The sequence below is a fragment of the Cygnus olor genome, chromosome 1 (genome assembly GCF_009769625.2).
Source record: "Cygnus olor isolate bCygOlo1 chromosome 1, bCygOlo1.pri.v2, whole genome shotgun sequence".
NCBI classification, from domain to species: domain Eukaryota; kingdom Metazoa; phylum Chordata; class Aves; order Anseriformes; family Anatidae; genus Cygnus; species Cygnus olor.
In genome coordinates this window covers 24838991-24860931 of record NC_049169.1, presented here as the reverse complement: position 1 = coordinate 24860931, position 21941 = coordinate 24838991, and the positions used below count along the sequence as shown (strand labels likewise).

The following is a 21941-nucleotide window of genomic DNA, read 5'->3' as shown; positions in this document are numbered from 1 at the left end:
ACCTGAAATATATTCATCAGATCTCATTTAGTTCTCAGTAGCTGGTCAAATATTTCCCCTGTTTGTCCTGATAAATTATTTGGGTTCACAATGACACACTTCACAGGGCCTTGAGTCACCCTGAGAGCACAGAAATCTGCAGCTCTGTAGACCCTACAGTCTTTGCTCTGATTGCTAGAGGATCTAGTCTAATGGGTAGGTTATACTGATCTGGGACAGAAAATCTTGCATAACTCTGGCACTTTCTGCCCAAACATAGTTCTGTGCACACACGAAAACATGATTTCTTGATTACCTCATTCATCACAAATGCTTATGGAGAAGTAGGTTGGCCAGCAGTTATAAAGGTCTATTTTTTATTCAGATTTATTCCCTAATTTAATAGCAATGAAATCATGTGCACAACACAGAAACTAGCAACCTTGGTATTTCAGTATCTTAATCAGTGCCTGGCTGCTGGGTGAACATTAGATTGCATTCCTTGGAGATTATGCCTAACAGGAATGCAGTTTGGATGATTGGTTCAAGGTGGCATCACTTTGGAATAGCTGTAAGATCTAAGGCATTAATTTAGAAAAATGAACCTGCAGTAATTGCCTGAAAACAAATAACGGCCCTTGGCTTAGCTGTATCAAATTGATCAGAGGATATATTAATTTTCTACATGGATAATTCCTGCTCTTTTTTTAGTCCAGCCAGCTCTGTCATGGCCTTTCTGCCCAGTCTTTCAAGCCTTTGCACATGTTTTTCCTTCATTCACATTTAATTTTGTGTGGGTTGTTTCAATACATTTACTATGAACTTCACTACATATGAACATTGTTTCTCGTTGTTCACTGACTGTAAATAGACATCATCTTTTTACAAGTTAATATGCTCCTGCATAAATGTATACATTAATAAATGAAGTCTTTGTTTTTTTTTTTATATTTGTGCCATGACTGATACAGCAGAAAAACTGAAAGCCATCAGAGCTATCAGAAATAAGTTTAGTGCCTGGCTCCTCTTTTGCTGTCTCTGTATTTCCCACTGGCTGGGTAAGGGTGCTCTGCCCTGTGCAAGGTTCTGAGTTCTCCCTCTCATGAAGTTGCTTCATTATTCATCAGTGACAGGGTGTTCACTGAGACCAGCCCTTCAGCATCTCACAGGAGACCCTTTTAGCCATCAAGCTTCCGAGGACCCTACCTTTCACTTTCTCACTAGTCTAATAGATATTCAATTATTCCACATGTATTGAACATGATAATCCCAGAGATTTATGCATACTTGGGGGTCCAAGGAGAAGTTACCGAACCACACTGTGGTTTTGTCAGTATGCTGCCCCAAAACATCCAAGCTGATACAGGGCTGTTGAAATGCACTGGAACTACCTTCTTGGAGAAATGAGTCATGGTCTACTTCTCAGCCCACCATGGAACTGGGCTGCTCTTTCATCAAAACCTGAGAGCAAGAACGTTCTAGAAGGGATTGCAGATGAGAAACAGCATAGGTCCCTCAATTACTTGGGATCAGAGCATGTCTGTATTTATACCTTTCTGTAAGTCAGGGCTGTCCTGAGTTTATTTTTTCCAATGATAGATGTACAGGCAAGCTGTGAAGTATGAATTTGGTAGTTGAGATCAAATTGTCCCTAATGAAGAGAACACAGAGCCTAATACACTGGAGACATTACAGAATCAGCCGAGTGTAGTGGGGCTATACGTTTAGATTTCAAGGCTTAACTGAGTAGGATCTTGCGTGTTAAACAGCACGTAAGCTAACAATTTGTCTCACTAAAACAGTGTTTGTAAGCAACTTGCAGCTCAAGGTAAGAGTATCAGGACCTGCTTTGTGGAGAGCTGTCTCAACATTTGTGTAGACACAGCTGTGTATCCCGCTAGGTGCATGCAGAAAGCATTCACATATGTCACTTCTTTTGCAGGTGGTGAAATCCAATCCCTCTGAAGAAAGTCCACACATAACAATGACGTTATCAAGGCACTATACGCTGGGGAAATATTTCAGCAGTCAAAGCAAGCTATCACAACTGCAGGACTATGCAACAAATTCTCAGTCCCCATATCACGTCCGAGGTCCAATAAACCAAGTTTATTCTGAAATCCTTCTGAGCAGGCTCTGTGCAAGTAAGAGGGAGCTTGTCAGCACATAGCCTCTCTTGGATGTCACACTGGGACTAGAGATGTGCTGCCACCTGAGCAACAATCGAACGACCATGGTGAATTTATGATGTGCTTCCTCTATTGACTGCACATGTACCAACAGAGTTGGAGACATGTGACATTTTTCCTAAATCTTTATGAAATGGAGATATGCCCTAGCAGTTTTGTGGTTTCAGAATGGAAGATGAAAAGATGCAAAGAGAGAGAAGAGGGGCAGTTACTTGAACTGTTGCCAAAAGCTAGAACAGCTGTAGCTCAAGCAACTGTTTATTAATGATAGTAAAGAGAGAGAAATGTATACACTTGAATGATTTGGAAAGGACTGCTTTATCTCTTCAGCACTATCTAGTTTTCTATTTATAGACACACTGTAATATTTGAATGTATTTAGAAACTGGTTACATTCCATTTTAAAGATTTTTATCGTACATGGCTTGGTTCCCCTTCAATATCAAACCTTTTCTATTTAGGCATTTGGTTTTTAGATTAGAAAATGTCTATTAATGTTTTACATTAGAACTCTAGTGTTTTTCCTGAAAACACACCCCTTCTTTGTATCATAGATGGAACAGATGTCTACTCTATTTTTTGCATGTTCTAAAGCTAATACAGAAATAGATTACTTAGACTTGAGACTGGTTGTAACTGTCTCAATGTAGCATGTAAATATAGTGAATATGTTGACATAGACTTATTTGAAGTCTCAGTTTAGGAGAGTGGCCATATGCAGGAAGACTGCTTAGATATGTACTTCAGTAACTGCCCTGGCCTTTAAGCCAAGAAAGTGTGCTCCTTGCATGGAAGGGCTCTTTCTTTTATGATTTTTTTAAGACTTGCCAATGTGTGAAGCCAGTACCACAAACAGGAGAAAAGTCCCCTTTGCAAGCACACATAAAAACTTCAAGGTCTGTTTGATTGCTTGTTTGTTTGTTTGTCTGTTTTTAATCTATCACAAGCAGTATGTGATGTCCTGGGGGCAGAATATACTGCCTGCATCTCTTGCTTGGTGGGGGCTAAACCTTCTCTGGACTCTGGTTTCACGCTGTAGGGCATCTACGTCACCCATTTTTGCAGACCTGCTCTGAATGAAAGCCAAGGGAGAGGGTTTATCATCATAGGAAGAATCTGTCTGCAGCATTGGCAACATATTCACAGATGTGGTACCCTGATGGGAAACCAAATATGGTCCAATCTTAGCAGCTGGGTGATGTGTTAATGGGGACAGAGAACAAAGCCCCTTGAAGTTATTCACCCTACAAATTATTTCTATGCTCGGTGTACCAGCCTCTTTGGCACTTCCCATTGCAGAGTATGGGCCCATCATGATGGAGAAAGGCTGCACAGTCCTCATCACTACATCACTGTGCCTGTAGTTAACTTTGAGGAGATGACCATGAACAGATACTTTTTAAAGCATCTGACCAAACTAGGTCCTGATGTGTCACAACAACAAATAACCTAAGATGAAACAGTATTGGTTTTGTATGATTAAAATGCACCAAGAACACTTGAAATTTAAATACTACTACTACTAATAATAATAATAAAAGAACATTTCAAAAGTAAAAATCCAGTTATGGATTTTCATGGAGCTGGCAATCAGGGCACCGCTCTCATACCACGCACTAGAGAGGGGAGTCAGAACCAGATATGTATGAGTCTAATGAAGGGTCCACTGAGCTCTGTGACTTGCTTCCCCCTCACAATTTTATATATAATCCTTCACTTGCTTCCACTGTCTGGGAAAGGAAGCTGCAAGTAATGTCAGTGAAGATAAATTATAGTGCAGAACTAATCACCATCTTACTGGCCTTGGTAGCACACAGAAAGGCTGCCCTGTATAGCAGTAGGAATAGAAATTCATAACACCACATTTAAGATTTATCAAAGATCCATAAACTCAACACAGTCAGTATCCCCAGCTACTAATCCAGTATTGTGGATTCTTGCTACTTCAGGTAAGATAGGTGAAGGCAGTAGTTTGGAGCCCAACTCCCCTAAATGGTCAGAGGATCCTCAGAAAGAGGATCTGGCCTACCTAATTTAGGAGACTTCAGACTATATTTACAAAGCTCCTAATTTAGGCAATAACCTTACATTTGGTGTGACAATGTGAATATATATGTGTTTCTCTGTAATATGCTGCTGCTGTGCTTACAGTAAATGTCCCTGAATTTCTACATAAAGTTTTCCCTGACATGGAGCTTTACATGAAAAGAAGGGTCAGGAACTGTGCATAAATGCTGAAAATGTCAGCATTTGGTTTTGAGCAATGTGATAATCTAAGGAATATAATTGTATGAAAACGAAATAATATATAAACTTGGGTCTGGAACTCCAAGTCATCACAACCTTAAATTTGATTTCATATCATGCCATTAATATCACCAGATGCAAAACACAGCCAGAAGTCACTGGCATTGAGATGATCAATGATAGGAGTACTACAGTTACTTACTTCTGTTAAGATTTTCTTTGCTCATTTAAATCCACATGCTGTTGCTGTTATTTTTATGTACACAAATGTTTTTAAGGCATGAACTGAGTTTGTATGTTTTGTTAATTGTTTGTTAATCAAAGCCGATTGCTGAAGCATCAGCTATAATGATGAAAAGAGCTGACTTTGTTATACTGTAGCTGATACTGGTGAATGTACAATTCATCACTTCCAGTTTCACCACAAAATGGTTTACATGTGCTGTACACCCAGATGTCTTAATGTTTTCCAAATCTTAATATTTTTTTCAAATGTAGGAAGTGGAATTTTTCTGTATGTTTGCTAGTTTTTACCTATCTGTGTATGTATCTACATGTGTATAAAGGTATTGATACAATTTGTAAACAGATCCTTATTTAAATGAATATTTTTTTCCATCACTATATATGATCCATGTAATCTTATGAATAAATGAAGGGAATGGAGATTAAAACAGGTGCAAACGTACATTTTTCACTATTTCACTTTAAAATGTATCTATCATCTATAGGTACATAAAAGAAGAAAATTGAGATTAATATGGAACTACTGCTTGCTTATACGCATCAACATTTACAGATTAAGACAGTAAAATGATTACTATGTCTGAATTCCAGTGAGAGTACCTTTTACTGTAGAATTGTCACGTCTGCTATGACATTTTGTCTGAATAAGCATTAGAGTGTTCCTACTATATTAAGACTGACTCATAATGTAGTTGATTTTTTTTTCTCCCATATATTTAGCTTAGTCACATTATGCACCATTAAAATAGCAAAGGACCTCATTGTCAAGGTGAGTTCCACCTCCTGGTACAGACATGAATGGCCCTAGAATTGGTGGAAGGATTGACATAATCAGGCTGGGGAACAAGTACACTGAGAAGTGGTGTTTCCTGCTCAATTTCTGCCCAGCAGCATGTGGAATTTAGAGTGGAACCAATGTATACTTTAAACTACAGGTAGGGTGACTGAAACTGTGCTGTGAAAAATAAATATCTTGAAATACAGAGCAGTAACCCCAGCTATTATTTCATCCCTTTAACTTTAGCTGAAGCTGCAGAATGATGGATCAGTGTCCAATGAGTTACTCACTGTCTTTCATATAACTCCACAAACTTTGCACAGTGATTTGGGTTTTAGCCTTGTAGTGTAGACAGCCACCATGATCAAGTCCATCCCAATGAATATCTTTGGAATTATTGTCTGTAATTAAAAAAGATTTTCCTATTTGTAGGGAAATACCTTGGCAAGTCAGCTCTGTCATTGGAGATGCTGTATTTCAACTAGCTTTATTTGACAAGGAGCTGAAAGAATGATCTACAAATACTATTTCTACACTTAGTATTCATTTGAAAATGTTATTCTTTAGAACAATCTTTTTTTTTCACAACACTAAATATAGGCTTTCTACTTTATTTTTCTCTTCTGTGACATATTAAAGGGACATCAAAGTCAATTTATTTACTTAGTGGGTGGGATAGCAGGGCATCCGATTACCTCAAGGTTGAAATAACCACTAATAGTTATGCTTCTGTTGCTATGCTGAGCCAAAGAGAATGCTTTGAAGAAGCAGATATGTATGATATTGACTGCAGTCCAGGGATCTTTCAGATTACTTTTTTAGAGTAAAGTAATTTTTTAGAGGTGCAGTGAACTATTTGGCATACAGTCAAGCTGCTAAACAAGCCCCTGTAGTCTCAGACGAAAAAATATAGGTTGCCTGCTAGCTTTGCATCTGGCTTGTTTTACCTCACTAGTATGACTGCAAGTACCTGCTCTACTTCACATTGAACTTTCTTTCAGATGACCAGAGAAGTTTCTCTTTCACCTTAGGAATCTCAGATTTTGGAAATTTGAGAGATGATTATTGCAAATACAGGGTGAATCTTCAAAATATCAATGTTATTATTTTAATGTTTTTGTCAATTCCAACAGCAAAAGATCTGCTGAGTGCAGCTGGGTGAAGCATGCCTCTCCTCTAGGGCAGTGATTTTCTGTGTTGAATTTAAAACAGTTGTGTTATGGTAAGTACTTAGGGTGCGCTAGCACTTAGCTCTTCACAGAGCTTGCCTTTAACAAGCCATATTCCACTGCCATCCTAACCTGTGGAAGGACAGGTCTTCAAGACACCAGAACAGATGATTTATAATGCAGGCACACCTGTGTATCAGTGCTGATCCTGATCCCGTAGTACTTACAGGTACCTTCACACCATCCGTTGAGCAGAAAAGCCCCAACTACACAGTGCAAAGAGTCTCTACATTTCAGCCTTACTTGTATGTGGTTCAGTGGTAGTAAAGGTGATGTTACATGTGTCAGTCTGGGTCAGTACCTAGAGGAAAGAGCCCCAGAAAAGTGCTCAGATCATTTACTTGGATGGTCAGGATGATCCCACAGGGTCACAAAAGGGCCTCCTGAAGCATCAGTTTCTACTGCAAAGGACTTGTCCCTTTTCTAGGTTCATCCATCTGACTGCTTGGCCGGTTCCCAGGCAGCTGTGGGCAGCCTTTCCTGAAATCCCTCAGCCATGCTCAACAGCCTTGGCAAGGTACACCATGTTAAGTAGCCCTGGACTGAAGATAAAGCATATGTTTAAATGAAATTTGAACTGAGGTCTTTGTGAAACACAGCACCTGCTCAGCTTCTCCTTGACTTCCTCTGGAGGTGAGCTGCTCTAAAAAGGAGCCGAATTCCATCCCCTTCATCTCAGTCTCAGACAACAGTGTATTTTCTCAGCTTTCAGCAATCATTTTTCCCATTGCTTTTCTGCATGAAGAAAGGGAGGAATCTTCTCTGCACATTCCTGCCTAACAGAGCGAGATGAGCTGCGTTTGCACACAATCACTGTGGTAGGCATTTCCCTCATGTACTTCATTATGGGAACAAAATTCCCATGGCAGATGTTGTTTTCAGCATTGTGGTTTTTCAGTCTGTTTTGAGCAATGATAGGCAATGCAGTTAAAGCAGCCAGTGCCTCAATGTTTCTCTCGGGATATTAAGGAGATACTAGGTGAGGACGAGACTGGAGAACTAAAAACCTTGAGTGAGGAACCAAAATGCCTCAGATGCCTTCTGGCAAAGCCAGGGCAGTTACGGAGTGCACACTAGCGGTCAAGTGGATGAAATGAAAGTCCTCAGGAGCCCCTTAAAGTCAGTAACTTCTGTGGGATATTGCCCGAGTTTGAAGACCAGATCTGTATTTGGCAGTTTCTCACTTGACATATTCTGAAAATGTCTTTTATCTTTTCTTTTGTACTTACCATTATCAACTTCCATATTTCCTTTATGATTCACTGGCATTAAGGGGCTTAGAGCAATATTTCTTCTCTGCCTGATAATGACTGTACAGCCCCCCCCGATAACAGCCACCCTGTTTTATAGTTACTAGATCAGAGAAGTTTTGTTATTTCTGCCAGGCTTCTTTCCTTTACTTCCACATGCCAGCTCCAAAGATTCTATATACTTACAGATAATCATCTATGGCTTTATTTATAATGTTTTTAGTGCCTCAAATATATTTGAAGAAACCTGCTGATCCCTATTTATCCTAATAGGATGGAAAACGCTTTAAAGCCTGAAAACCTGACCTTGCAAGTCATTAGGCAATGCACCACCCAGCATGATCTAGCCCCAAACTGACTTCCTTTAAAAATAAAGAATCAGAGTCACATCTTCATATATAATAACATGATGTTGTCTCCTTCTGAAGTTTTTAGTGGAGTGATTACAATTTGAACATAGTTTGTATGGTCTGATACTCTTTTATTAAAAAAAAATAAAAAAGGGCATTTGATGAGCTCTCTTTACAGCAAACGGTATCTATTAGCTACTGTAAAATCCTATTTCAACATTTTTTGTACACTGTGTCTTTCCTAGCTATTATAAAATACATACATACAAGGGGATTTACTGTTGATGTTAAAAGGTTAAATCATAACAGGTCTTACTGTCCCACCCAATATTGGCCCCAGAATTCTGTATTGTATCATGTCTCTTCAGTAACAAGGAGATAGGGTCAAGTGATCTCGTGCTGCTGCCTGTCTGTGTGGTTCTTCAGTCTATAGAACAGCTCAGGACTGAAGCCCTGGAGGAGCTTTAAAAATAGCACACCCACAGGTATGAAAGCAAAGCCTGAATATGGACTCAAAACATGTTGACCCTCGAAACAAGTTCATCTTGGAAGTCAAGGATAACAACTTGAACAGACTATCCATCTATTGTCAGGCACAAGAACCCAGATTCCTCCCACTTGACTACAGATATTTAACTGAGGCATTTTAATTATGAATGTGCTCATACTTTGTACTCATCAAAGAAAGACCAAGACTTGAATTATTCTCTAGCAGTATCTATTACTTCTACAGTATTGCTTATTTTACAGAGAGCCAAAAGCAACACTTAGAAACCTTTGATGGAGACCTAAAGTTCTGAGAAATAAGTGTAAGCTCAGCAGAGGAGTGGCTGTGGGATTCGTTGAGCAGGTAGATGAAATTTTCACATTCCCACTCTGCTCATTCAGATCCAGAACTTGGTCACAAGCTCACCACCACCATCAGCAGGACATGCTAGTACATTCTCAACATCTGGCCGATCAGCTGGCCGATCATTTAACTGTGCACTATATCAGGAGGAAACCAGCCCTGCAGGTAACCCAGAACATTCAATGGTAATATGGGATATGCAAGGTCAAGACCCTTCATTTTCAAAAATGAAGAGCAAATCTCTGTCTATGGCTTTATAGGAGTGCAGGATGGATGTCTCTCTTTCTGTGAGACAGGCCAAGCTGGCAGGTGCTTAACTCAGAAACAACAACAACAAAAAAAATATTTTTCAGCTTTAGACACCAGATCAGAGATAAGTACCTGGTTTGCATCCGAGAGCCCCATCTTCCAGCATTTATTCCTGTCCCGGAAGTCTATGGAGAGCCTAAATAATTTAGGGGCTGCTGACTTTCCTGTGCCATAAAAGCATCTAACAGGTGTTAAAAGCCTGAACCAAACACCTTGGTCACATATCCTATTTGATTCTGTGAAAAGTTTACTGCACTGTGCATTTCTTCCATGTCTTACACACACCATTACACCCCAGACATCACTGCCTGTTACTCTGTAGATATAGCTGCTCATGTAAGTGCTCTCTAACTTGGCTCACTCAGAACAATGTAAACTAGAATTGAGCTCTACAAATTAAAGTGTGTAAACTAACCTGAGCAATTTCAGATGATTTGGGCTGAGAAACTATTAGATAGCAGCTATGCCAGTAGGTGGATAGAAGCGTCCCTAAAAGCACAAAGGGGAAAGGTAAGGGATGGGCTGGAGGCAGGATGGAGCTGTCAATCTCTCAGGTTAGCTGCAGACAGAAACAGCATCTTGTCCCGATAGAGTCCAGTTCATGGTCTTGTCCTGCGGCTCCTGGGATTAGAATACCTGGCCTCAAAGCAATATCCTTAAATTAATATGAATAAATACCAGCTACAAATACAAGACCATAAATGAGACAAAAAGGGTCAAAATCAGGAACTTCTTAATGTTCTGTAACTATATCTAGCTGTGCCTAGGGAGTCCCTAGGGACTATAATTAGCCTATAAAACAAGTAAACACCTGCTCCACTTTTCTTAATTAAGATTCAGCAGAGATGCAAGTCATTTTAATGAGTGATCTGTGGCTCCGCAGGAGCCAGTCTGGAGCGGAGGCTGTCTCAACAAGGCAGCACAGCTTGTGCAAGGCAATCACTGAGACGCCTATAGGGTATGCCGTCCTTAGTTCCGCTCCTCCCTGGGCGGAACCTCCGCGTTTTCTGAGGGACAGAATATCGAGCATTTAGCCACTATTTGTCCCCCAGGTTCACAGTTGTTTCTAGTTTGGGCTGATATCCTCTAGAAAAAGTTGTATTTTGGCTCTAGAACAGTAAATTCAGCAATGATAGTGCTTGCCTAGGCCTTGCTCACAGGCACAGCTCGGGCAGGGGCAGCGACAGGGGCACGTAAAACTTGATCTGTAAGGGACAAATAGCTCCTGTTCCTCTGAGCACACACTGATTCCATTGCCTTGTGGTTCTGTTCAGGTGCACTGACCTGTTTATAAGGTACCAGCACGCAAATAACAGAACAACCATTGTAACACTGAAGAGTATGGTCCTATACCTGATGGGAGAGTCAGTAAGGCAGCACATTCTGGTGTTGCAGAAGGAAAGTGACTGAGGACTGTATGCCAGCCAAGGATGGCACTTACATATCCAGAAAGACCTTTTTTTTGTCCTGAGGAGGTGCTCCCCACTGCAGCTTTGCTTCGATTCTTTCCATTTTGGGACAGAAGACTTGCTATTCCCACCATAACCAGGTCTCTGCCGCCTTCTGGGGCTTGGGGAAGCTGGGATGATCCTGCCCCTTCCCTCCATCCTTGCCACACGTTTTCTGGGATGTGTGTAAGTGAAAACAGCTTGCTGGCTATTTGTTGCTTGATTCTAGGAAACCAAAGTGATGTTGTTACCTCTACTGGGCAAAGGCTTTCTATGCAGAGCATAGAAGATCTGGGTAAGGAGAACTGAGGGAGAAAAAAATCCTGTGGCACATTTAAGGTTTTAACAGTAATTCAGCCACAGACAAGTCACTGAAATGAAAAACATGGCTAATGTCCAAGTGGCTGGTCACTTCAATATAAGCTGAAAGAAAAGCCAAGGCTTGATTTACAAGGGCTCTGGTAAAAATGTTATGACAAAACACAGGTACAATTTTGCCTATTTGTGCTTCAGAACCTTTCACCAAACAGTATAGGTGGACTTAGCCTTATTTTTTCCACTTTCACACCATGGCATATTTGTAGGCCTTTGCTCACTGCACAACAATATTAATGACAGTGCAAGCTGTGCTGAATAGACAGAAATCTAAGCTTCTCCCTTGCTCATGCATGATGTCTTATTACTTTTGAAGGAAACGAAGACGCTCAGCAGAAGTGCTGAGTACCCTTCCAGATTATTTTTGACATTTTAGATTTAGAGACCACTACTATGGAAGCATTTAAGCAAGTTCCCCATCATGGCCACACATTCAACTATTAATGGACCTGTTTCCTGGATCCGTAAATATTTTATGGCCATCTAGTCCAGAATGCAGATAGTGTTGTTTGGTATCAATGACTTACACATATGTCCAACATGTGGACCCGCTACCTGGGTCCTTTTCCTCATGTCTAGACTCCTTCCTTCAACAGCTCTTTTTTTTTTTTTTTTTTTTTTTTTGAAAAAGATCCTCCCCAGAAGGGCTTCCAGATGGCCAGAAAATGACAAAGCTCTGAAGCACAAAGTTCTTCAGATTTGCTTAGATGCTCACATTACTCTTCATGAAGATGAATGCATGCAAGCAATTCATGGGCTCTCCTGGCTCATCCTGACCACTCCTGCAAACAAACAAACAATCCCCATTCTAAGCCTTTTCCTTTTCTACTCAAAACTCTTTCTGCCTTCCATTTAATATCCATTTTGAAGATCTTTCAGAGTTTCTTTTCCATTTCCATCTTCTCTTGATCCCACGCTTTCCATTTCCCCCTCAACCCTGTTGGTGCACTGTAGAACAAAATAATTTTTCCAGCCTCCACACACGACCTTCACAGGCCGACTGACATTCAGATCTCAGCTGGTGACGCTGTGATCTCCATCAATTTTATTTTGGTGGACAAGCAGTGAAGACTTTGTGAGAGAGCCAAGGTACCTCTGTACCTCAGCTACATGCATAGGGATCACAGACTGTCTTGCCAGTGAACAGGGCAGGTAGGATGCATGATGTTTCCACAGATAGTCAGAGGGAGCTGGGCAGCCTACTTACAGCAATAGGCTCCTCCACACCTCAGCAAGCCTCTGGACTCAGCATGTCCCTCCTGACCTAAGACATGAGGATGTTTACAGCTAGGGTCCACCATGTAACTAAAACCTGTTAGCAGGAAAAGTTGTGAGAAGATGGACACTAAAGTGATGAAGGAGTGCATTTCAGTTTTCCGTGCTCTGTTAAAAGAACCATTTCATCCTTCACCTCCCTTGTTTTGCTCACCAGTGCATGAATTTCATCAAATCTCTGCTGTGTACATGCTTTTTAAAATTCAGAATGGCCTGCTGGTGTCAAAAAAACAAAGATTGAGGAAATTAAAAAAGCTAAAATGTGTCCCACCTACCTTTTTAACATTCCTTGTGCCTGTATAGGTGGAATTACATGGTGCATTTACCGAGTCACGTCCTCCTTTTTAGCCGGCCATAATACTGTGGCTGCGTATTAAGGGGGGTGGGGTGGGGTGTTGGTGAAGTAGAGATCCCTGATTTAAATAGGCAGAGTTGTATTCCTGTAATATAGCAGATTCTGGATTTTGGTGCATAAATTGCACCAACTCTCACACTCACACATGTGTAAGTGGTCTCAGGAGCCTTACTGTAAAGCAGTCTCCCTTGTAACACATCACCTCAGCATACAGCTTTACGTGTCTTAAAGCTTACTTCTATAAAAAAAGTTATTTCCATACCTCCTGGCCACTTTCTGAAACTCACAAATTCTGCAGCTAGGGAGTAGTTTTACGTCTGATTTTTTTTTCTTTTTTAAACAGTTTGCTTATTTTTGTAAGGCAGGTAAATGTAAAGTTAATATACAGCACCTCTAAAGCCAGAAATGATACAATGAAACTTTGTCCTTCAAAACTGCTGCGGGGGTCTGAGCTAATAGACACTTACTTTTCTGTTAACTTTATATGATGCAAATATAATCTGATATAGTTTTATTCAGCAGATACTTATTTTTCTGCTTTATTTGTACTATACAGATAGTGCTGTCATTTATTTCCTTGAAAGTGGTCACAGATATCAAATAGAGACCATTAGGAATTTTTACAAGCTCTGGGCTTTTTATAACCAGACCTGAGAATATGTTCCTCTCCATTTTGAACACATATGATTCACTTAACTCTTTGTATTTAGATATCTCATCTAAATATGCCACTCTAGTGTTTGGCATTGCCAGTTTCTGTAAATGTACATGCCATCTTTATTGGTAAAACTATCTGCAAATTGTTTACTCTCTGTCCTTTAAATTAAGGTTATATTTCTGGTTTGGATTTGTCTATAATTTTTTTCCTCTAAATTTCTGCATTCACCAGAAGGAGAGCAGTAATAGAAACATTACTGTCAATGCTAATGATAGTATTTTCAGTCTCAAATATAAAAATAAAAATAATGCTTCGGTACTCCAAAACCATGATAATGACATAACATTTGTGACAGCTATAGCAAAACAAAATATAGAGTTTTTTTCATATATTTTTGCATCTGAGTCACACACTCAAACTTCCTATATGTACATGAAAGCTTTTAATTACATATCCATTAAATTGTACTTCAAAACACATACTGAGTTGCTCTGCAAATTTTTCCAATTGAATCAGCTATATTATTGGCTGGCATACTGTAATATCCTGGACAGCCTGATGGTTAGATAGAGAAATGCATATTTCCTTCTTCTTCTTTACACCAACATATGTAAAAGAAGTGTAGAAAGCATTAGAAAACACAAGATGAGGTGAAGACAGTGATTTCAAGGTCATTTCCAGAAAACAGTCTTATTTTCCCTTCTTTTATTTTTTATCTGGTGGGTCAGGCCTGTTGCATCTCATCATGGTGTTTGTCCATGAATGAACAGTGTCTTTTGTCGCCTTTGCAGATGACACCATGCAGGCTGCAGCAGGTTTCGTGGTTCAGCTGAAGAAGGTTTATGCTTCATTAAACTACAGATAATGGGAAGTCTGACATTAGGAAGCAATTCTGAGTAATTATACACAGTTTACACTCAAATTTCATTATCCAAAAGTAGTTCCTAATCACTTCTGTAGATACAGCTGCAGATATAAAAAAAATCAGGAACTGTAATGAAGCACCTGTTAGACTATCATACACGAAAGTACCAAGCACAGCTGGGGCAGATTGATGAGAATCTAACGCAACTGGTAAGGATACTTACGAAATAAAGCAGATTAATATTTACACAAAGTAGAAATTAAAGGACTTGATGGTCATGCCTGTTGTCCTTTACTAGCTAAAGGGCAGGAAAGTTCGGAATTACAAGATAATTGAATTTTTTGAGCAGTAATGTGGGTTGAAAGCACTTGCCTTGAGCATATTGGAACTATAAAAATACGCCTAATTTCTAGGCAGAAGTCATTAACTTGGTGTCGAGGTTGTAAATAAATTGTTCATTCAAGAGGGAAACTCAATACTGTGTGCACGATTATAAACAGATATTTATGATGCTGCAGCACTTAGTTTTACAGCTGTGTTTGCAAGCTCCTTTACACTTCATCTGGGGAATCTTTTGCATACCGCAGCCAGGGCAGCCAGCAGCAGTTCCCAGCCCTCCAGGCCACAACTCTGCCTGCAGGACAGGCAAGGAAAGGCAGAGGGAGAGGCAAACTGCCCGACTCCCCTGCCAGGGGTCAGGACCTGCCACCCCACATTGCAGGGGCTGAGGTTCCCCCTTCAGAGCTCCTGGTGTTTGTGGAGACCTGGGGGCACCTGGGCCCCCAGGGCAGCATGGGGTCACACCTCGCGCTGTTCCAATGAGGACAGTCACTGCTGTTCCCACTCCTGAATGGGGCTGGGTGGAGGGTGCCTTGCCCTACACTCCTGGATGAATCCCGAGGGATGTCTTCCACTGTCCACGCCATGCTAAGGGATTGTCCCCTCCACTTGCACGAGTAGGGAAAAGTACATGTTCTCAAACACTGCACTGACCCCATTTTCAGTGGTGGTTACCAAAGATTCTTGTAGCTGTTGAATCTCAAAAGACGAGATTCAAAGTAAATTTTCAAATAAATAATTATTAGCACTACCTGTGTGAAGACCATGAAAAACACACACACACAAAAATCCCCAAACAACCTAAACTATTCAATTTTTTCCCCATCAGCCCTAACTTTTACACAGTTTAGGCCTGTGCTATTGCAAGGTTGCTGAGATGTCAAACCTCAGCTACTTGATGACTCTCCAGTTTAGCAGAGTTCAATAAGTTGGGGACAGCCTAAACCCTGTAGACTTTGGCATTTTGCCTGTGGCTACACATATTTTAAACCACAACCACCATGCCTTATGCAACAGTGTATAAACGCCACAGCTGTAGTGATATAGCAAGAGTAGGATTTCCAAAGCTGGAAGACCTCTGTGACAATGCTGCTAAAAGGTTTAAGGAGGGTCAAATACTCCAGTGCCGAGTCCAGCCAAAAAAAGCATGTTAGAAAGAGAGATGGAGTGGATCACTGATGAGATGAAGTAAGAAGGTGGTTCAGGAAACAGGTAACATGTTAGCAGATGAAATTTGGTATCAGTGATGTGTTTTAGAGAAGGACACTTGGAATGCACAAGGAATTTATATTATTCTGAGATGCAAAAACAGTGCCTTAGTGTGCTGTTGTGATGTTTTATAAAATAGTTGTGTGTCTGAAGAGGGTGTGCTATGTGATGGCTAGAAGACATGACAAACGTAAAGAAGAATGGGCAAAAGAAAGGCTTGCAATGTCCAGGGTCTGTCACAAGGGTTCCCACACATGTCCACAAAGAAGAGAAATGTAACCAGGTGGTGGCACAGAAGAGATACCCAAGATCCTGAACCTCATGGGTGTGCGTATATTTCTCAGGATGAAAATGATAAAACAGGAAGTTCAAAACCTCAGAAAAATAAGTTTGTTTCTCACACACACACACACACAAAAGCTCTTTTTTATCACAAGTTAGATTTTCCAAGACATAATTAACACTAAATATTTAATAAAATTCAAGGAAAGAGTTGCTGTTTATACAGATAATAAGAACATTCAGACTTTCCACAACTAACCCAAATAAAAATTTTGGAAGTGACATAAAACCTGCTACTTTGAAATGACTTGTAACTTTGACATTAAAACGAACCTTTATGAATGCACAGATCATCTTCTCACTAGGGAGCTTCTGGCACCTTCATTTTTAACACCTGCTATGCTCACTACCAGTGAAGAGGCACAACTTTACGAGAGCCTTGGGTTACTCAGAACATAGCCATATAATTTTTTATAATTGTATTTTTGCTGATCAAAAGGTGGTAAGTGGGAAGAGAACAAGGATAATTGATGAACAAAAGGAGAAGTACTGAGGCAGAAGAGATGAAATTAATGCACTGAAACAGGTAAGATCATTGAAACTGGGAGAAAGAGTGGGTAATAAATGATCTAAATCCCATGCCTGGGATGTTTTAACTGTTATCATATAACTTGAAAGACTGTGAACTTGAAAAATTAGGGTATTCATTCTTTCCTTTTTACCATCACCACACTGCAGGTAGTAAGTGATCACAAGCGTTCCTGTGGTTGTCAGCACATCACCATTCCCCCCTGCTTCTTCGTACATTTCCTCCTTCTGAAACTGAGCTTGTAGGTAAATTCATACCTAAGGTGCGATGAGATTGATGACTGGACCAAACGCTTTACAGATGGCGTGCATATCACTACCTAGATGAACGAAAATATAATAAATTGAGTGCCTGGTTTGTATTGTAAGAGTTACAGAGTGGATTCTTCTGATTCACTCATTATCCTCACTCAAAAGGTAAGTAACTCAATAGACATGGAATTAGCAATTAAAAACTGAGGTCCTAATTGTGGTTTTGATGATGATGTACCATCTGACACTTGCAAGTTAAATCTCTCTGATTCTCAGTTCTCTCATCACAGGATGGCAATAGTTCTGTGCATGCCACTCATGTCACTGTTATGAAACACAACAAAATTATTGCTATAAAATTAAAGTGTTGTGTAGAAAGTGTTAACACAAATTAGCAATTGGAACAGGAATATGGGTTGAGTTCTGGACAGCATTGCTCCCCGGGGAGCAGCTCCTTTATCTGCTCTGTACCTAAAATACAGCATCACACACAAGCACGTGCACACATACATGGTATATTATCCTGCTTATCTCAGAAACCTATGTACAAAGCAGGCTTCCACATACAGCAACACCCTGTTGTGTTACACCCTCAGGGGAGGCTGACACTGATTTAGAAACTACATACAGAGGACTTCTCTCCCCCACTGATGTCACTCAGGTCCTTGAGCTAGTTCTTCACTTGCATTCTTCTTCACTTGAGCTAATTTTTTCACCAAAATGCATCGTTACCTCCTAGAAGATCTGCAACGCTAGCCAAAAGCACCCACCCTCCTCTGATCTCACAAACGTTGTGTAAAATACACAAATAAATAAATAAATAAATAATGAAAAATTCTAAATATTACTGTTCTAAGTATGATGAAAACATTAAGCAAATTTTCTATCAGCAAACAATTGCATTTTTCTTAATCCTCACACCTTCTAGGGCATGTCTCATCCTCCTTGAAAAAGCTAGATAAACTTACAGAGAGCAAAAAGATGCACTGTTACCAAGTGCAATTTTATGACTAATTTTAATTTTTAGTAGTAAGTGGGATGTGGGTGAAGTCAGAAATAAAACCTGAATTTCTTTTCCACATTCTTCACACCCCGCTTAGTTATGCTTTGAAGCCTTATCAGCATTCTCGTGGCACATTTTAATTGATATATTTATGCCAAAAAATTTCTCTCTGGAGTAACTCTAGATAATACCAACAATTACACTGTCCATGTCAGAGAACATAATTTGTCAGCAGCACTGCAGAAGAAACCTGGATCTGCTTCCAGGATCCCCCAACATGTGAGCAGATCTGAAGAGCTGGTGTGGATATTGGTAAGGGCAGTCTCCAGATTTTAACCTCGGGGAGCAGCAGACGTCAAAGCCAACCTGAATCTCCTCTTCCCCAGCCCCTGCTCTCTGGCAGTGCATCACTGGTAGAAGCAGATTGCCAGGAGATCTGCTCTGCAACTGTCGTAGCAACTGTCGTCCAAGTTATTGGCTCCAGGAAACTTTCTTGGAGACTTTAACTTTCTTCTGGATCTCTAATAGGAAATGGAAAGGACTGTGAGAGGTCTGCTCTTTCCTGGCCTTCCCAGTCCTGTTTCTACTTTTTTTTTTTTTTTTTTTTTCCATGTCCAATCACATAGAAAACATGGTTCTGCACACTGTGTTGTGCAGCTATTACAGAGGTGATATTAAGAGGTGGCTTTGAAATCATTACATGTATTTGTGAGGTCTCTATCTGCCACCACGCACTGGGTGCATTTTAATTGCTGTCCCAGTTGCATTTGTGAGCTCAGCGTGCCAAATCTACATTAGCCATGGACCTGAACACTTTCAGGCTACACATACTAATAAATAAATAAATAAATAAATAAATAAATAAAACAGTGAGAACAGCATTAATATTAACCCTCTGGACAAGAGGCAGGTGGGATCTGGGGGGGGTTGAATGGGAGAAGGGACACCTCTTTTCCTCTCTAACTTGGCCTTCTACTGCCAGCCAGGCCTTATGGAAGGCCTAACACTTGTCTGCTGAAACATCACCTCACAGAGAGATGCTACGATGTAAGGGCACACTGCACCAGGAGCGCAAGGAGCCCTGCCCTGACATCTTGTGTCTCCCTGCACATCTCTGTTCCTCCTGCCAGCCAAGGAGGAAGGGCTGGAGAGAGCACAGAGGGCACAGGCAGGCTGGGGTGGTCCAGGCCTCCAGGTTCTCTAGATGCCACGATATCGATGACCCCTGATCCCAGCAGGGTGCAGAGCTGTGTGCTGCCACCTGAGGCACTATCAGGGTATTGCCCGGCACTGGTAAGCGAGTGCACAGCAGGTCACAACTGCTGCCTCAGTGGTCCTTGTGGGCCTCTTCCAACCTGGAATCGTCTATGACTGAACAGTACCTGTGACCTTTACACCGGCTTCAAGGCTCTGCTGGTACAAGATACCTGGAAGCAGCCTGGGAGCTTCCATCAGAGGAGCTTGCTGCAGCCAACATACACACACCATGATGACAGTACCTCATGCTGAAATGGTGCCAGCTTCTTCTGTGCACAGGCTCAGCACCTTCCTGGCTCCTGGTGCTGATGGATGTCATCGTGCAGCCAAGTACTGAGATGGACTGAAAGCACGTTTGATGAATTAGAGGCATAATTTGTACCACCAGACACAATAAATTTTACAGCTGAAGGAATGACCTGATTTAGTGATTATGGGAGATTTTTCTGTTTGGGAGATGGGCTTCTTTGTTCTCGTTTCATTAAGATAAAGGGATAATGCCCCTGCTGGTTGATAGGACCCGTACGTATAGGTGGGATAATGCAGTATGCTATATTGTACTCATTTTTTGGTGCCTGTGCTGGGCATCAGTACTTCCAGGAGAAGGAAAATAATTTGAACCAAGGGTGTTTAACTTTGGAGGTACTTGTGTCCAGTAAATAGGCCAGCAGGCCTTGATTATGATGACAACACTGGCCACTAGCTTTTAAAGAGATATTTGGTCCATCTTCCAAGCACATTATCTGTTGAGTGATCTGCTTATTCACACGAAGTCTGCACAACAGACTATTCTTCTTTATCTAGCAATGAATCAAAAAAAATGCTTATCTGTAATTGACTCTGTCAAGATCACATTCATCATAATTAAAAAGTAGATTAGTAAATGTCCAGTCAGGAAACACCACTCAGATGAGACATATTTCCTTCTCTTTTTTTTTTTTTTTCTTTTCTTTTAACAACAGTTTATTGTCTTTTTAAAATAGAAAAATGTAAGTGCTTTTTTACGAATAGGCAAAGACAGCCCCACCTTGGACAATGAATGCAAGATAAGCAGTAAACCAAATTTATCTTCCCTGGTTTGTAGCAAATTTTGATCACCCAGGCTTGGAACTTGACCTTGTGTTGGACTCTGGCTCATTGTGTCTGTACCAAACACTCACGTCGCTGCCTGTGATGGAGGGAATGGCCTTCCAGAACAGAGGGCTCTGAAGCACCAGCACTGTCGTGCATGCTGCTTCTGCCCAGAGAGGAGAGTTTTGCTGGAGCTAACAAAGGAGAGAAGTGATGCAAACGGCAGAGAGGGAGATGGGGGCAGGAGGAGGGAAGAGGCTGGGGGTCCTGGGGTGGGGGAGGGCAGGCTGAAACAGCCAGAGAGGAGGTGCAGGGGCTGTGGGCAACAGGAAAGTGCTTGAAAGGGAAACATAGCAAGAGAGACAGGTGGGGGATTAGGGCAAACACACATAGTAATCCAAACTTCTTTAAATCAGATGTTTGTGGAAAAACATGGTTCGCTGCCAGCATCTGAGAGAGGTTGAACTGGATGATCTCAAGAGGTAGCTCACAATTTGTATTCTTTAGCATCCAGACTGCAACTGTGTCACTTTACACCAGTGTGTATGATCAAAAGATTTTCTTAACTACTTCATGGATATTGTGGAAAGAAATGTAGACAAAATCAGATACCAGCATACGGGATCCCAACAGAGAATTTATTTATGATATCATATATAAAATATGACCCAAATTGGATTGGAATTTTTGAAATCAATATTTTTCTAATTTAAATCTTATGTAAATTGTTATTAGAATATAAGATTCTGCAGCTTCTAGACAAAAGCTCACGTATAAGAATTTAGGATCAAAGGCTTCAGACTAATTAAAAAAAGAGAAATACAGAAGAGAGCCCAGTTAAAAGAACTGGCAAGAAAAAAAAATCACAATCGATAATAAATGCACAAAGTAGATCAAGAAGGCAATAAGAAATACACTGCTGTTAGATCAGGGCTTTAAATTAACTTGAGTAGGTGGAGCCAGGAAGCAGCAACGAGGATAAAATGAACCATGTGTCCTGGAATAATTAGATAATTCTCTGACACAACCCACACAGTTTTGGCTGGTTCAGGCCTGTTTCATGGCTGGTCCCTGTGTTGCACCATGGTCCTCCATCCCTCTCCCTCACTCTGGACTAAGTTTCTGTGCAACCACAAGCAGATGTTCTCCAGACTGAAATTCAGAACAGAGAAACAAGCTGCATCGGAAGGTTTAAATAGCTCATGGGGTCATATGGAACATGCCCAGAGCTGGCGATGCTATGGAGACTCTTTAAGAGCAGGTAATTGAATGCAAAGTAGGATGGAGACAAAGTTTTATAGATCTGAATGTACCTCAGCCAACACTCTTAAAATATCTCAGCACATCCATGGGGAAAAAGACAGGGGGAACACATTTGTCTGATTATTTCTCTACATGTTGTACTCTTAAAATCATGCACATCTGCCAGTCGAGATGATTGATTTTGCTCTTCGCTTAGAGCTCTTGTCAGTCAACAAGAGCTATTCCACTAATTTACAACTGTGTCAAATCCAAGCCTATATGGAGCTGCCAATTT

At 40.7% G+C, this 21941-nt stretch overlaps 1 protein-coding gene and 1 long non-coding RNA gene across 5 annotated transcripts in view; one reads left to right on the top strand and one right to left on the bottom strand.

The window, feature by feature from the left end:
* The window catches only part of CPED1 (cadherin like and PC-esterase domain containing 1), a 151914-nt gene extending 146813 nt beyond the window's left edge, over positions 1-5101 (top strand). For 2 of the 3 annotated variants that reach the window (XM_040549956.1, XM_040549965.1), the window contains one exon: positions 1922-5078. In XM_040549956.1, the coding sequence (XP_040405890.1) occupies positions 1922-2149 (228 nt within the window). In that variant the 3' untranslated portion in view covers positions 2150-5078. Of the gene's footprint in view, positions 1-1921 lie in introns of all 3 variants that reach the window. The other variant, XM_040549972.1, reaches the window with a different exon arrangement.
* An 8755-nt stretch (positions 5102-13856) lies between these two features.
* On the bottom strand, positions 13857-21084 carry LOC121066441. Of its 2 annotated transcripts, XR_005817780.1 has the most exons (4): positions 19576-21084; positions 18443-18597; positions 17080-17141; positions 13857-14393 (listed from the first exon to the last, which is right to left on the bottom strand). It is a non-coding gene; the product is annotated as an uncharacterized LOC121066441 (long non-coding RNA). The 2 variants fall into 2 exon arrangements; XR_005817782.1 differs by lacking the exon at positions 18443-18597.
* Positions 21085-21941: the final 857 nt, after the last annotated feature.